At 37.6% G+C, this 18042-nt stretch overlaps 1 protein-coding gene across 1 annotated transcript; it reads left to right on the top strand.

Annotated features, from left to right (window-relative positions):
- The first annotated feature begins 13105 nt into the window (after positions 1-13105).
- LOC137291930 (uncharacterized) lies at positions 13106-16964 on the top strand. Its single transcript, XM_067823484.1, has 6 exons — positions 13106-13320; positions 14350-14417; positions 14636-14791; positions 15162-15203; positions 15799-15916; positions 16961-16964. Exons 1-6 carry the CDS (start codon positions 13106-13108, stop codon positions 16962-16964), a joined length of 603 nt encoding a protein of 200 aa, XP_067679585.1.
- Positions 16965-18042: the final 1078 nt, after the last annotated feature.

The raw sequence follows: 18042 nt of genomic DNA, 5'->3' as shown, positions 1-18042 counted from the left end.
ATGGTTGTATACCGACACTATGAAGTCCACACAGAATATACGATTATATACCAGCTCTGGGGAATCCAGACATAATGTATAGTTGTATACCAGCTTTAAGGAGTCAAGACAGTGTATATATCTGTATACCAGCATTAGGAATTCATGACAGAAAATATGGTTGCATACCAGCTTTAGGGAGTCCAGACAGGATATATAGTTGGATAGCAGCTTTAGGGGGTCCAGACAGCATATATAGTTGGATATCATCTTTAGGGAGACCAGACTGATTATAAAGCTGTATACCAGCGTTTGGGAGACAAGACATAATGAATCATTGTATCCCAGCATTAGGGAGATCAGACAGAATGTATATTTGTATACCAACTTTAGGGAGTGCAGACATAATAGATGGTTGTATACCAGCATTACGAAGTCCTGAGAGAATATGTGTTTCTATACCAGCCTTAGGGAGACCAGAAACAATATATAGTTGTATACCAGCTTTAGGGGGTAAATACAGTGTGTGTGGTTGTATAACACCTTTAGGGAGAGCAGAAATAATATATAGCTGTATACCATCGTTAAGGAGAACAGACAGAATATATATTTATATACCAGCTTTATTAACTCCAGAAAGAATGTATAGTTGTATACCAGCATGAGGGAGTCCAGACAGAATATATGGTTGTATACTGGCGTCAGGAAGTCCAGACAGAATATATAGTTGTATACTGGCAGTAGGAAATCCTGACTCAATCATTGTATACCAGCTTTATGGAGACCAGACAGAATGTATGTTTATATACCGGCTTTAGGGACTCCAGAGAGAATGTATAGTTGCATACCAGCATGAGAGAGTCCAGACAGAATATATGATTGTAGATCAGCTTAAGGGAGACCAGACAGAATATATGGTTGTATACCAGCATTACCAAGTCCTGACAGAATATGTGTTTCTATACCAGCCTTAGGGAGACCAGAAAGAATATATTGTTGTATACCAGCTTTAGGGAAACCAGACAGAATATATAGTTGTATACTGGCAGTAGGAAATCCTGACAGAATGAATGTTTCTATACCAGCTTTATGGAGACCAGACAGAATATCTTGTTGCATAGTAGCTTTAGGGAGAAAAGACTTAAGATATCGTTGTACACCAGCTTTATTAACTCAAGAATGAATGTATAGTTCTACACCAGCATAAGGGAGTCCAGACAGATTACATGGTTGTATACCGACACTATGAAGTCCACACAGAATATAAAATTATATACCAGCTCTGGGGAATCCAGACATAATGTATAGTTGTATACCAGCTTTAAGGAGTCAAGACAGTGTATATATTTGTATACCAGCATTAGGAATTCATGACAGAAAATATGGTTGCATGCCACTTTTAAGGAGTCCAGAGAGGATATATAGTTGGATATCAGCTTTAGGGGGTCCAGACAGCATATATAGTTGGATATCACCTTTAGGGAGACCAGACTGATTATAAAGCTGTATACCATCGTTAAGGAAGCTTTGGGAAGTCCAGGCAGAATATATAGTTCTATACCAGCATGAGGGAATCCACACAGATTATATGGTTGTATACCGACACTATGAAGTCCACACAGAATATACGATTATATACCAGCTCTGGGGAATCCAGACATAATGTATAGTTGTATACCAGCTTTAAGGAGTCAAGACAGTGTATATATTTGTATACCAGCATTAGGAATTCATGACAGAAAATATGGTTGCATACCAGCTTTAGGGAGTCCAGACAGGATATATAGTTGGATACCAGCTTTAGGGGGTCCAGACAGCATATATAGTTGGATATCATCTTTAGGGAGACCAGACTGAATATAAAGCTGTATACCATTGTTAAGGAAGCTTTGGGAAGTCCAGGCAGAATATATAGTTCTATACCATCATTAAGGAGAAGAAATAGGATATATGGTTGTATACCAGCTTCAGGGAGACAAGAGATAATGAATCATTGTATGCCAGCTTTAGGGAGAGCACACAGAATGTATATTTCTATACCAACTTTAAGGAGTGCAGAAGTAAGATATGGTTGTATACCAGCATTACGAAGTCCTGAGAGAATATGTGTTTCTATACCAGCCTTAGGGAGACCACAAAGAATATATAGTTGTATACCAGCTTTAGGGGGTAAATACAGTGTGTGTGGTTGTATAACACCTTTAGGGAGAATATATAGCTGTATACCATCGTTAAGGAGAACAGACAGAATATATATTTATATACCAGCTTTATTAACTCCAGAAAGAATGTATAGTTGTATACCAGCATGAGGGAGTCCAGACAGAATATATGGTTGTATCCTGGCGTCAGGAAGTCCAGACAGAATATATAGTTGTATACTGGCAGTAGGAAATCCTGAGAGAATGAATGTTTCTATACCAGCTTTATGGAGACCAGACAGAATATCTTGTTGCATAGTAGCTTTAGGGAGATAAGACTTAAGATATCGTTGTACACCAGCTTTGGGAAGTCCAGGCAGAATATATAGTTCTATACCAGCATGATTGAGTCCACACAGATTATGTGGTTGTATACCGACACTATGAAGTCCACACAGAATATACGATTATATACCAGCTCTGGGGAATCCAGACATAATGTATAGTTGTATACCAGCTTTAAGGAGTCAAGACAGTGTATATATTTGTATACCAGCATTAGGAATTCATGACAGAAAATATGGTTGCATGCCAGCTTTAAGGAGTCCAGACAGTATATATAGTTGGATACCAGGTTTACGGGGTCCAGACAGCATATATAGTTGGATATCATCTTTAGGGAGACCAGACTGATTATAAAGCTGTATACCATCGTTAAGGAGGCATTATTGCAGCCATATCGTGACGAGAGCATTCTTAAAAAAGGAATCTATGTATATCATAAAAACCTGTAGACAGCGAACAGTTAAACAACTAGAATATCACAATAAGAAATAAAACTAGCGTGAAAAGTTAAAATTATTGTCCCTATTCAGACAATACAATATAAAAACAGGCTATATATATCACCAACAACTGAAGGTAGATCACCATACTAGGGGCCATGGGGACTTACAGTACTTCTGCTACCTGCATGGTCCCTGCTGGTGATTGTATGCAAGATTAGCCACAAATTAAAATGACAGAAATACTACGGCTGAGAAAAATGGAAGATCAAATTTGACTTCGAATGTTTTGGGACTTACGTACCCTCTCAGGAGGACAATAATTTTACAGTGCTTTAACCCCCCTCGAGGATACAGCCACTAACACTCTAAGTTACTAGTTCAAACTTGATAGCATAAAATATATATCTATTTACAATTCATTTAGCAAATCTAATTCTTTTAAAAATACAATAATTAAATGAGAGCTAACATAACTAAAAAGATCCTTGAAAGTTCGTGAATTAAAATATCTATCCCTTGTGATGGAATATTCAACACAGTCAAGCAGGACATGCTTGACTGTGATTCTTTCATCACAAGGGATACAAAACGGGGGATCTTCATCTTTTAATAGATAATCGTGAGTATACCTCGTATGGCCAATGCGACATCGTTGCATAATGACCTCCTCAAATCTGGACTGACAACCCAAGTAAGTATAACCGATATTAGGTTTTATTTCATGTAATTTATTTATACCTACCTGGGTGTCCCACTTCTTCTGCATCAGATCAGAGATATAAGATCTTATTGTAGCTTTATAATCTGAGTATGGAATAAGAAGTGGTGTCACAGATTTGTTGAGTGCTGCCTTAGCAGCAAGATCAGCCATTGTGTTACCAGAAATGCCAACGTGACTAGGTAACCAAGAAAGGACGATGTCGCACTGGCCAGTGGCAAGATTATTGTACAATTCAATAATTTCTGTTAAAAGTGGATGTCTACAAAAAGTATTTTTAATAGCCTGAAGGCAAGAAAGAGAGTCTGAATAGATTATATACTCTTTATGTTTAGGGTGTCTTTGTATGTATTTAAGAGCCGTTAGTATGGCGTTAGCTTCTGCTGTAAAGATAGAGCTATTATCTGGTAATCTAGAAGATATTGTTCTGGATCCAATGACAGTAGCACAAGCAACTGCGCCACCATCCTTGGACCCATCTGTAAATAAGGATTTATAATTGCTATATTTATGTTTTAGTTGATTATATTCTTGTTTATATTGTAATTCATTAGTTTCTGATTTTTTAAATGTAGTTAATGTTAAGTCCACTTGGGGCCTAACCAACTGCCAAGGAGGAGAAGAAAGAAGACGGGAGGGAGCTATGTTTTCCAGCTCAATGCCGGCCGAAGAAAGAAATGGTTTAATTCTATGTCCTAGAGGCAGGACAAGAGAAGATGTTTTATTGTATAAATCCTCATAAAGGGGATTGATCATGAACACACAGTTATAGGCAGGGTTAGATTCATTGGAGTATAATTTAGTAATATATTGTAAAGACAATTTTATACGGCGTCGTGTAAGAGATGGTTCATCAGCTTCAACGTAGAGACTGTCAATAGGTGAAGTTCTGAAGGACCCAAGACAAAGTCTTAGACCTTGGTGATGGACAGAATCTAATAGTTTCAAGTTGCTTTTGCAGGCTCCACCATATACAATGGAACCATAATCAAGTTTGGATCGTACCAATGATCTGTATAAATGAAGGAGGGTAGTTTGATCCCCTCCCCACTTAGAATTGGAAACAACCTTCAGCAAATCTAGTGCCTTCAGGCATTTAACTTTAAGAGATTTAATGTGTGGTAAGAAGGTTAAATGAGAATCGAAAATTACACCCAAGAATGTAGCCTCCTTTACAACTTTGATTGGAGTGCCATTTAAAGATAGTTCTGGGTCCTTATGCGGTTTATATTTTCTACAAAAGTGTATACAATTAGTTTTTGTTTGAGAAAAGTTAAAGCTGTTTTCAAAGCACCATTTATTTATTTTATTTAAACACAACTGTAATTGCCGTTCAATGGTGCGCATATTTTTACCACAACACAAAATATTAAAATCATCCACAAAAAGTGATCCATCGATTGAATCAGTTAAAACCTTTGATAGACTGTTGATCTTAATACTAAACAGAGTGACAGGCAAAATACTGCCTTGCGGGACACCCTGATCCCGAGTATAATGGTCAGACAGGGTTGAACCCACTCAGACTTGAAATTGCCTGTCATTTAAAAAGTTGGATATAAATTGAGGCATTCGGCCTCGTAATCCAAAGTCATGTAAATCTTTTAAAATCCCATGTTTCCACGTCGTGTCGTATGCTTTTTCTAGATCGAAAAAGATTGACACAGCATGTTGTTTATTAATTATGGCATTCTTAACAAAAGATTCTAAACACACTAAATGATCGATGGTACTTCTATTTTTACGGAAACCACATTGTATATCTGTTAATAGGTTATTAGTCTCCAAGTACCAAACAAGTCGATTATTTATCATGCGTTCCATGGTTTTGCAAACGCAGCTCGTTAGTGAAATTGGTCTATAACTTGATGGATCAGTATGATCACGTCCAGGTTTGGGTATTGGTACTACTATGGCATCTCGCCACGAGGGAGGAAATTTTGCAGTTGTCCAAATGTCATCAAATATATGTAAAAGTGTCTCTAAACAGGATTCTGGCAAGTGCTTCAGAAGTTGATAATGAATACCATCAGCTCCGGAAGCAGTATCATGAGCTTGGTCAAGAGCAGTATGAAGTTCATGTATTGAAAAGGTTTCATTGTAGTCTTCCCCATTCTCTGAAGTAAAATTAATATATTTCTTTTCCTGCTGTTTTTGATATTTTTGGAATTCAGGTACATAATTTGATGAGGAAGAATGTTTCGCCAAGGTCTCACCAAGTTTATTCGCAATATCTGATTTATTAGTCAATAACTGATTCCCATCTTTAAGATGGTGAATACTAGATTTAGAGCCCTTACCTTTTATTTTCTGGATCATGTTCCATACCTTTGAAATTTGCGTACGTGAATTTATTTTTGAAATGTAATTTTGCCATGACTGGCGTTTATTTTGTTTAAAAGTACGCCTTGCTTTGGCATTTAAAATTTTAAATTTGTTTAAATTATGGACCATAGGATGGCGAAGGAAATACTGTTCAGCTTTCTTCCGGGCCTTCCTAGCTTGTTTGCAGTCAGCAGTAAACCATGGTTTACATATGTGTGGATTTGAAGAGGACTTCGGGATACATTCATCAGTTATTTGAAGAAGTTCTTTAGAGAAGATTTTTATCGGATCAGAAACATCAACAAAAGCATCAGGTGTTAGTTTTGCAGAGCAGTGAATTTCATACAAATCCCAGTCAGCTTTAGCAAAATTCCATCATGATGATGGGGGGGACATCAGAAGGTGTCACAGATTTTAGAATGGTAGGAAAATGATCACTTCCACAGAGGTCATCGTGGACTGACCATTCGAATTCTGTAAGCAAATTAGAATCAACTAGTGATAAATCAAGGCACGAATACAAGGATGTAAATACGTGTGAGAACCATCATTAAAAATGCACAAATCATTATTCAAGGAAAACTCTTCAAGTACTTTGCCCTTGGTATTTGTATCATGAGAACCCCAAATTGGGTTATGACCATTTAAATCACCCATGATAACACATGGCTTAGGGAGCTGGACATATAGAGCATGGAGTTCCGACTGTTGAAGTGAATAGGAGGGTGGTATATACAAAGAACAAAGAGTAAACACTATGTTTAATGTAACTCGGACTGCAACAGCTTGAAGGGGAGTAGCTAGAGGAACAGGACTGTGAATCACACCCTGTTGCACTAGTACTGACGATCCATCAGTAGCTTTATCTCCCGCGGGAGAATAGTGATGATATGAATTGTAAAGCCGTAAATCAAATTTATCTGTTGTCTTAAGGAAAGTTTCTTGTAAACAAATTACCAATGGTTTGTAATCTTGAATTAATAAATGCAGATCATTGAAATTATTCTGAAGTCCCCTACAATTCCACTGTATAATGTGACTTGCACTCATGGTGGGTTAATGGGTGAACGAGAACGTGAAGGAAGAACATTCCTTTTGGTCTGAAACGGAGTAGTAACCTCCATTTCCAGCGGTTCAAAAGAATTTTCAACCTCTACAGGTGGTTGCGAAGAAGGTGGCGTCTCCAAGTGTTGAAGCACCTTCGTCTTTTTTTTCTTGTGCTTTTTTTTCTTTCCTTGTTTGACGAAGAACATTGTTCTCAGTGTCAGAAAGTTCTGGAGATTCTGGCTCTGTGATCTTCAATGGTGGGCTTTCGGTTTGAGAGGCCGAAGCATTTGTCATTTGACTTGATAGGATACTTTCACTAACAGATATTTGTTTATCATGAATCCATGAAATTTCAGTCTGGCACGATGTAGCCACTGTAGTAACTTTTTTCATAGGGGCAGGAGAAGATGCTACAGCTGAAAAGGATAATGTACTTGGAACTGAAAACGGATCTGGCACCAACTTTTTGGCTTCAAAATAAGAAAGATTGTTTGTGCATTTCACTTTCATAATTTTTGACTGATAAACGAAGACGGGACAGGACCTGGATGAGGCCAAATGATCACCATCACAGTTTGCACACTTTATTGCATTGTTGCAATCAGAATTGGCATGAGTACCACCGCATCGAGAACATATCTGAGTGCGAGTACAAGTTCTGGCACCATGACCAAATTTTTGGCAATGGTAACACCGGAGAGGATTTGGAATATAAACATCAACTCCGATGTTGAAGTATCCGGCTTTTATTGATTTTGGGATAGTTGGCAGAGCAAATGTGAAAAGATAAGTGTTAGTTTTTATAACAGAGTCATTTTGTTTCCTTGTAAATCGCTTAACAGCAATTACTCCTTGGTTTTTTAATTCAACCAGAAGCTCCTCCTCGCTCATGTCAGAAGGACAACAAGCACGATCTCGAATTATTCCATGGCAGGAGTTAAGTGTATTGTGTACTGAGACAACAACCGGGACATTTACAAACTGTTTTAATCCAAGCAGATTGACGGACTGTTGTCTTCGTATACATTGACGGACTGTTGTCTTCGTATACATTCCACAAGAAGTGAGCCAGAGCGGAGTCGAGTGGCGTTTTTAACTTCTCCACAGGCACCTTTGATGCCAAAGGATATGGCAAACGGATTCAACTTGATCGCATTACCATCGGAAGATGAAATGACAATAAATCTCGGCCAGTAATCATTAACTTCAGGTGTAACTTCCTCATCAGATGATACAGAATCAACATGACGGCGTTTGCTCTTTGACGAACCAGAGTGTTGGTTGAGAGACATGGTGAGAGAATTATATTCGGCAAACTTGCTCCCCACCTGCCATCGAGTGTCAACAAAGGACGATGTTGCAGAGGAATCCAGTCTGCATCATCAGGGCTACAAGTCTGCTATACTCCAGCAAATGTAATACGAATAGCTATATTTGTCTACCAAAGTGACTGTCCAGCTGATTCTGCACATGACAGAAATTTGGAGACCTACAGAATTCGGAGGTTGACATTAACCAGATTGGCCCATGAGCCACCACCTTCTGACGGAGGACTCTAGGCAAAAACTGTAGATGTGAAAAAATGTGAAGCCCAAACACAAAAGAATAGGACATTAGACTCAAAACATGGTATGTCCAGCACAGGGCTTGACATGACCAGCCGATTGATAGAATCGGGCCCATTCTACCTCCTGTCTAGGTGAAGTCATGGCCAAAGTGGTGTGTTGAGCAGTAGGAACACGGTTCCAAGAACCCACTGCCCTCAACCACCAGGATCCCCTCCTCCACCGACACAGGGCCGCAACCCACGGCAAACGGGTTGGTGGACCAAATATCCCCCCGGGTCCACCACAGGGGTGTTGGCGAGCTCTTGGCGTTACCCAGCACCCACCACGAGGAGGTGGCTCGCCATAGGTGCCAGGGAAATAAGACAGAATATATGGTTGTATACAAGCTTTGGGAAGTCCAGGCAGAATAAATAGTTCCATACCAGCATGAGGGAGTCCAGACAGAATATCTGGTTGTATACCGACACTATGAAGTCCACACAGAATATATGATTATATACCAGCTCGGGGAATCCAGACATAATGTATAGTTGTATACCAGCTTTAAGGAATCAAGACAGTGTATTATGTTTGTATACCAGCATTAGTTATTCCTGACCAGCTTTAGGGAGTGCAGACAGGATATATAGTTGGATACCAGCTTTAGGGAGACCAGACTGAATGTATGTTTGTATACCATCGTTAAGGAGAACAGACAGAATATATGTTTATATACCGGCTTTAGGGACTCCAGAGAGAATGTATAGTTGCATACCAGCATGAGAGAGTCCAGACAGAATATATGATTGTATATCAGCTTTAGGGAGACCAGAGAGAATATATGGTTGTATACCAGCATTACGAAGTCCTGAGAGAATATGTGTTTCTATACCAGCCTTAGGGAGACCAGAAAGAATATATTGTTGTATACTGGCAGTAGGAAATCCTGACAGAATGTATGTTTCTATACCAGCTTTATGGAGACCAGACAGAATATCTTGTTGCATAGTAGCTTTAGGGAGATAAGACTTAAGATATCGTTGTACACCAGCTTTACTAACTCCAGAAAGAATGTATAGTTCTATACCAGCATGAGGGAATCCACACAGATTATATGGTTGTAAACCGACACTATGAAGTCCACACAGAATATACGATTATATACCAGCTCTGGGGAATCCAGACATAATGTATAGTTGTATACCAGCTTTAAGGAGTCAAGACAGTGTATATATTTGTATACCAGCATTAGGAATTCATGACAGAAAATATGGTTGCATACCAGCTTTAGGGAGTCCAGACAGGATATATAGTTGGATACCAGCTTTAGGGGGTCCAGACAGCATGTATAGTTGGATATCATCTTTAGGGAGACCAGAAAGAATATATAGTCGTATACCAGCTTTAGGGGGTAAATACAGTGTGTGTGGTTGTATAACACCTTTCGGGAGACTAGACTGAATGTATGTTTGTATACCATCGTTAAGGAGAACAGACAGACTATATATTTATATACCAGCTTTAGGGACTCAGAATATATAGTTGTATACCAGCTTTAGGGAGTAAATACAGTGTGTGTGGTTGTATAACACCTTTCGGGAGACTAGACTGAATGTATGTTTGTACACCATCATTAAGGAGAACAGATAGACTATATATTTATATACCAGCTTTAGGGACTCCAGAAAGAATGTATAGTTGTATACCAGCATGAGGGAGTCCTGACAGAATATATGGTTGTATATTGGCGTCAGGAAGTCCAGACAGAATATATAGTTGTATACTGGCAGTAGGAAATCCTGACAGAATGTATTTTGCTATACCAGCTTTATGGAGACCAGACAGAATATCTTGTTGCATAGTAGCTTTAGGGAGATAAGACTTAAGACATCGTTGTACACCAGCTTTGTTAAGTCCAGGCAGAATATATAGTTCTATACCAGCATGAGGGAGTCCACACAGATTATATGGTTGTATACCGACACTATGAAGTCCACACAGAATATATGATTATATACCAGCTCTGGGGAATCCAGACATAATGTATAGTTGTATACCAGCGTTAAGGAGTCAACACAGCGGATATATTTGTATACCAGCTTTAGGAATTCATGACAGAAAATATGGTTGCATACCAGCTTTAGGGAGTCCAGACAGCATATATAGTTGGATATCATCTTTAGGGAGACCAGACTGAATATATAGCTGCATACGATTGTTAAGGAGAACAGATAGAATATATGGTTGTATACCAGCTTTAGGGAGACAAGAGATAATGAATCATTGTATGCCAGCTTTAGGGAGAGCACACAGAATGTATATTTCTATATCAACTTTAGGGAGTGCAGGCATAATATATAGTTGTATACTAGCATTACGAAGGCCTGAGAGAATGTATGTTTCTATACCAGCCTTAGGGAGACCAGAAAGAATATATAGTTGTATACCAGCTTTAGGGAAACCAGACAGAATATATGGTTGTATAACAGCTTTAGGGTTGGATAACAGCTTTAGGGAGACCAGAAAGAATATATAGCTGTATACCATCATTAAGGAGAACAGACAGAATATATATTTATATACCAGCTTTAGGGACTCCCGAAACCAGCTTTAGGGACTCCTGAAAGAATGTATAGTTGTATGACAGGGTTGGATAACAGCTTTAGGGAGACCAGGAAGTCCAAAGAAAATATATAGTTGTATACTGGCAGTAGGAAATCCTGACAGAATGTATTTTTTCTATACCAGCTTTAGGGAGACCAGACAGAATATCTTGTTGCATAGTAGCTTTAGGGAGATAAGACAGACTATATGGTTGTATACCAGCTTTAGGAAGTCCACTCAGAATATATAGTTCTAAACCAGCATGATTGAGTCCACACAGAATATGTGGTAGTATACCGACACTATGAAGTCCACACAGAATATATGATTATATACCAGCTCTGGGGAATCCAGACATAATGTATAGTTGTATACCAGCTTTAAGGAATCAAGACAGTGTATATATTTGTATACCAGCATTAGGAATTCCTGACAGAAAATATGGTTGCATACCAGCTTTAGGGAGTCCAGACAGGATATATAGTAGGATACCGGCATTAGGGAGACCAGACTGAATATATGTTTGTATACCAGCGTTAAGGAGAACACACATAATATATATTTATATACCAGCTTTAGGGACTCCAGAGAGAATGTATAGTTGCATACCAGCATGAGAGAGTCAAGATAGAATATATGGTTGTATAGCAGCTTTAGGGAGAACAGACAGAATATATGGTTGTATACAAGCTTTATTGAGTCCAGACAGAATGTATAGCTGTATACCACCTTTATAGAAGATCGGACATAATATATGGTTGCATACCAACACTACAAAGTCCAAACAGAATATGTGGTTATATAGCAGCTTTAGGGAGACCAGACAAAATATATGGTTGTATACTAGCTTTTGGGGGTAAATACAGTGTGTATGGTTGTATACCAGGTTTAGGGAGACAAGACATAATGAATCATTGTATACCAGCTTTAGGGAGACCAGAGAGAATGTATATTTGTATACAAACTTGAGACAGTGCAGATATAATATATGGTTTTATACCAGCATTACGAAGTCCTGAGAGAATATATGTTTCTATACCAGCCTTAATGAGAAAGAATATATAGTTGTATACCAGCTTTAGGGGGTAAATACAGTGTGTTAGGTTGTATAACAGCTTTAGGGCGACCAGAAAAAAATATATAGCTGTATGCCACTGTTAAGGAGAACAGACAGAATATATATTTATATACCAGCTTTAGTTACTACAGAAAGAATGTATAGTTGTATACCAGCATGAGGGAGTCCAGACAGAAAATATGGTTGTATACTGGCAGTAGAAATTCCTGACAGAATGTATTTTTCTATACCAACTTTAGGGAGACCAGACAGAATATCTTGTTGCATAGCAGCTTTAGGGAGATAAGATGGAATATATGGTAGTATACCAGCTTTAGTGAGTCCAGACAGGATATATAGTAGGATACCAGCATTAGGGAGACCAGACTGAATATATGTTTGTGTACCATCGTTAAGGAGAACAGATAGAATATATGTTTATATACAAGCTTTAGGGAGACCAGAAAGAATGTATAGTTGTATAACAGCATGAGGGAGTCAAGACAGAATATATGGTTGTATATTGGGGTCAGGAAGTCCAAAGAAAATATATAGTTGTATACTGGCAGTAGGAAATCCTGACAGAAAATATTTTTGTATGCCAGCTTTAGGGCGGTCAGACAGGATATATAATAGAATACCAGCATTAGGGAGACCAGGGTCCGAGGTTATAAACAAAATTTCGTGCTCAACTCAAGTTTATGCTCAAATTCGTGCTCATGCTCAAAATCGCGCTCAGCTGAGTTTCGTACTCTAGCAAAGGTTATAAAACATTTTGAGCACGTACTCAGCTGAGTACAACTCAAGCTCGGCTTGAGTATGCTCGATGTACTCTTTGTTTATGATACAAGCGGCAATTTGGAACTCTTCCGTCAGGAAAGGTAAGAAAAACGACCCGGATGTTGTCGTCTGCTCTATTTACAATTGCAACCGAGGGTGTGCCTGAGTTGAAAAAACGTGGGAAAGGATGGTCGGAGGCTGAGGAGGTTTGCCTCATACAAGAGGTACTCCAGAGAGAGAGAACTCTCTTTGGAGACATCAAAGGGTATGGAGCAAAGTCCATCCATCGACAGCGTAGCGATGGGTGGCAAGAAGTCACGAACACCTTAAACGCGTAAGTTGTTCATCATCTTTCCATATTTTAGCTCTGCACATTAACTATTCCTCCCAGAAATATCACCACATCACTGATTCACTAGCTACCATGTTTTCACAACAGCCAGTCTCTTGAAGCAAATAACAAATAATCTGTTCGGGAAAAGTCAAAACATATTTGGCAAACAAGGAATAATTTCTGTGCGTCGTTCATAATCAATGGCTGCGGGTTGGAGGTGGGTGGTTATGCTGAAAGTTATAAATAAGCATTTACCATTTGAATGACTTCCCAACCTCCAGCCCCCGACACAAATCTTCTGCATGTCATGTACAAAACAGTCAACCTCCCACACACACGCTCCGTGCAATGCTCATCACACACCACCTCAGCCCTGAAATTATGAACGGTCCCTTATTTTTCAAGCTCTTGGTATTATTTAACTGCATCAGCTGTTCAAGGCAGTACCTGTATTTACTGTAAATATCAATAGGTAATTAACCCTCCTCCCCAAGAAAATGCATAATTACACCGTATATATACATGGGGCTTCCCCAAGTCTAAACTTACATAAATCATTTCATTGGTGCGTTTAGCGTCAGTGCCATTTTGATTGGCCAGTGTACTGGGTCAGGGGTCGTGGACATGTCACAAATAAAAACAATTAGGCGGAAATCAGCTACAAGTTTTAGCTGTGCAGGGGCTCTGGTCTTCAATGAAAAGAAAACATCTCGAATGAAAAAAAACATACCACACCACCACCACTTTAACAAAAATAAGTACATATCTACATAAAGAACTAATTGAAATGAAATAAGTATTAATAAAAATGACTGAATATATAAAGAGGACAAGAGGTATTGATATGATACCACTTTAACAAAAATAAGTACATATCTACATAAAGAACTAATTGAAATGAAATAAGTATTAATAAAAATGACTGAATATATAAAGAGGACAACAGGTATTGATATGATCGTTTGTTAATTTGTGACATATTTTATGAATGTTTTCTTATATTTTGAGCCTTTATTTGTATGCTTTCAGTAGACACATCAATGCCAAAAGAGAGACAGTGGAGGTCAAGAAGAAGTACTTCAATTTGAAGCAAAGAGGTACTGTTTCATATCCGATTGAAATTGCTGTAGGTGTGGTTTTCATCCATGACTTTTCTTTAGGCAGTTATTAAATAACTACTGAAAGTAGCTGTTACTATCTTCATAACACATGAACACATGCCATTTTCAATGGTCATTATTTATTATTCAGATATATTCCAAATACTAATATGTGTAACAATAACTGAATTTAAACTGCAATTTGTTTATTACAGCTAAGGCAAGGATAGATGGCCTCAAAAGGTCAATGTCCGTAACTGGTGGAGGGCCTCCACCACCACCACCACTAACAAGTGCAGATGAGGCCCTCTCTCAGTCACTGGAAGGGAGGCCAGGCATTCATGGCCTGGATCATGGCATTGACACTGATGGTATGTTGTTAGGTAGTAGTTTTTTTTCTTCAGATTTTGAAAGATTGATATGAATTTTGGGCAAATATTCTGATAATACTGCTGCATGTAGTGGGACTTAAAACTTTGACATTATGAAATAAGATAAAAGTTGCGGACACTATCTTCATGGACATATCAAGTACTTACTATCAGACACAGCCTGCGGTGTATGTGATCATAGTAAAGAAAACATTGTTTGTGCATTAAATCAGTGTCAAAGTATTTAGGAAACGATTAATGTTTGTCAAAGAATAAACTTGAAGAAAATTACTCATTCATAGCATTCAAATGTGCTGACTTGAAGCAATTTAAAATATGTTAAAAATAATTTTTGCTTTTCTTTTCTCAGATGCCCATGCCACTAGTGAGGAAACTGGCACTGCAGTAGAAGGTAAACAAACATTTTATGTATTTGTGTACTATTTACATGTAAAAGTATATACATCTCATGCACAACATCAAACATCTGTAGTAGTTGGGGAACTGTCTCCCTTAACACAGAATTTTCATTACCATGATACATAAAGTCTTCATTGTGTTCAACTGATAACATTATCAATTACCTGTGTTGTTAAATTATTAATTCCTTTAGTTTAAAAAAAACCCCATATATCAGTGTTCGGATCAAATATAAATTTCTTGTAAATTATTGAAATAAAAAAATATTATTCCATCTTTTACAGGCCTAGTAGGTGAAGAAACACAAGATGAAATGGCAGTGCAGCAGCAGGAAAGCAATGCAGATGGTACATTTGAAATAGTTTACTTTTGTATGTAAACCAACAAACAAATAAGTAATCTGCATATTTCATTATTGTCACAGTTGTAATGTGGTTACCATTATACTAGTACAATACTACCAAAATGTAAAATATTTGCACAGAATATCATCCAAAGTTGTCACCCAAACAGAACATAAGTTGGACCATTGTTAGAACAACAACTGTACACTACCAGATCAAATGCATGTGTCCTTATGATTACAGAGATAAAGAAAAAACGGAAGCAAAGACGCAATCAAGCCGAGGCTACCTATGAAAATACCATTGAGGACACCAAGAGGATCAAACTTGAACAAAAAAAGCTCGAACTTGAAATTCAAATGTTAGAAAAAAATCAAAAGAAATTAGATTCAGAAATTCAGTTGCTCCATGTCAAATCAGTTTATTATCAACTAAAGATGAATGCAGAATTTGGAGTTTCGTTGGAACATTGTGATACTGAAGAATAAATAACATCCAAATGCACTCAAGATTTTTTAAGTAGATGGTTCTGAAATAGGAAAGTAGGAACTACTTTGTCTAAAAGATGTAAGTTGTAGTATGTCGTTAGCAGAAAAATGACTTGAAACCATATTTGCACCTGTCACCAGGTTAAGATGGCATTGCTTCAGAATTCACAAGGTCTGTTTCTTCTCATTATCATATCTATGTATTCCAAACTTAGTGAATATTATAAGACAAATACACTTTCTTCAGGTTATTTCTCTTGCCAGATTGGCACTTATCATTGCTGAATTTTAAGTGTGCAGATATTCTTCAACTTCATTTATCAATTAATTAAGACTATGGAAGTGATCAGAGTGTACTGTTTTAGGCATGTGTTATGATATGGGTCTTGGTCCAAGTGAGGGTACCAGTGAAATCACTTATCTAACTGGCATGCTGGTTTGCTTGGAGGAATTAACTCAGCAAAGAGTCCGAAGTCTCAAGAAGCTAATTACAATTTTATTTACTAGAGATAGAGTAACAAGGGTGGTCACAGAGAGTCGGTACAACCCTCTGGGCTGGGGCTAGAGCTGACCTGTGTTGGGAGTCTAAACCCTACTGATGGACAAATGAAGGTGGAGACTCTTTAAGTATAATTGAAACTATACAAAGATTAAGACTGGCTGAATGATACAAAAATGGGTGTAACCTACAATAGCCAATACAGAATAAACAAAATGGGGTGCGTCCTACCATAACAACTTCAATGACCAGACAGAATGAGTACTTAATCTTTTAATCCTATTGTAAGTGGCATTAATCTTGTTGGCACATTTACTGGATGCTTGATTGCTTACTCTGGGCTGGATCTTTAACGACCCTTAACTGGTGTTTGCATAATGACCTTAACTGGTGTTAGCATAATGTTATTTTATTGTAGGTGATGGCATGTTTACCTCATCAAAGCAATTTATTAACCTGTCTAGACATAACCCTTGACTTAGTGAATGTTTTGTCTTACAGTTGAGTTCTGATTCCTTCAGGCTAGGATTTTAACATCAACATCTGTGAAATTGTGTGGTCATAACTTACACCTTTTTCAATAGAATGCCTGTGAAATAAGTTTTACTGCTATTGACAGGAGTCTTGTCTAAGCTATTACTGATACATGATGAAACTAATACTCTATATTTTGCTAATATTTGAATACTAATGTATGGCTTGTACTGGTTACAACTAAATATGGATTTTGGTATGAATTATCATTTCATGATAAATGTATTTGCTCCTATAGTTGTGTAACGTTTCCACTCTTGCTTAATCTACAGCACAGATTAAACAAACATTAGGTGCTTTGGAAAAGATTTGTTCTGTAACTGGTATGAATGTCAATACCCATAAGACTGAAACTATGGGATTTTTTTCTCAAAATGGTGGGTCACTGCAAAAATTTCAGTAATGGTAAACACTGGCTGAACTGTGTAAGTCACAGCTTTGTATGAGTAGACTGACAAATAAAGCACTTGGGTCCATGTATGACAATGAAAACGGATTTGATGGTATCTCTTCTTGTGATTTATCTAGTATTCTTAATTCTATTGTTCCTATGTTAACTAACAAGTCTGAGTTATGCACATGTACTTACTGGTTGTATGGGGATAGGGGATTGTGTCAGAATCTCACTTATGCCTGTATATATCACTACAATTGTTCAGTATTGTTGCTGACTTTTTCATACATATCACTAAAGACTACCTTTCCTGTGTTAGGAGATATTGTCCATTTTGTGCATTTAATAAGATTTTGTAAAATGAATTAGGAATTTCACATGGTTGCCACTTACACTGATGCATCAACACTGTTTCTAATAAGATACAATTGTTGACACATTGAAAACTGTATCGATATTTAGTGTTCAAATTACTGATTTAAATATATTTATATATCATTCACATTTTGCAGTTGTAAAATGTTTTTTAATGTTTCAACTGATCATTATGATGCACAAAGATGGATGATTAC

This window comes from Haliotis asinina, chromosome 7 (assembly GCF_037392515.1).
Source record: "Haliotis asinina isolate JCU_RB_2024 chromosome 7, JCU_Hal_asi_v2, whole genome shotgun sequence".
NCBI lineage: Eukaryota > Metazoa > Mollusca > Gastropoda > Lepetellida > Haliotidae > Haliotis > Haliotis asinina.
This window is presented reverse-complemented; position numbering and strand designations above follow the sequence as displayed.

Excerpts from the sequence above, each read along its gene's own strand:
- LOC137291930 (XM_067823484.1), top strand. The coding sequence starts at position 13,106 with ATGTTGTCGTCTGCTCTATTTACAATTGCAACCGAGGGTGTGCCTGAG. Across the intron at positions 14,418-14,635 it reads CTTCAATTTGAAGCAAAGAG|CTAAGGCAAGGATAGATGGC; the intron begins GTACTGTTTCAT and ends TGTTTATTACAG. Across the intron at positions 15,204-15,798 it reads AACTGGCACTGCAGTAGAAG|AGATAAAGAAAAAACGGAAG; the intron begins GTAAACAAACAT and ends TTATGATTACAG.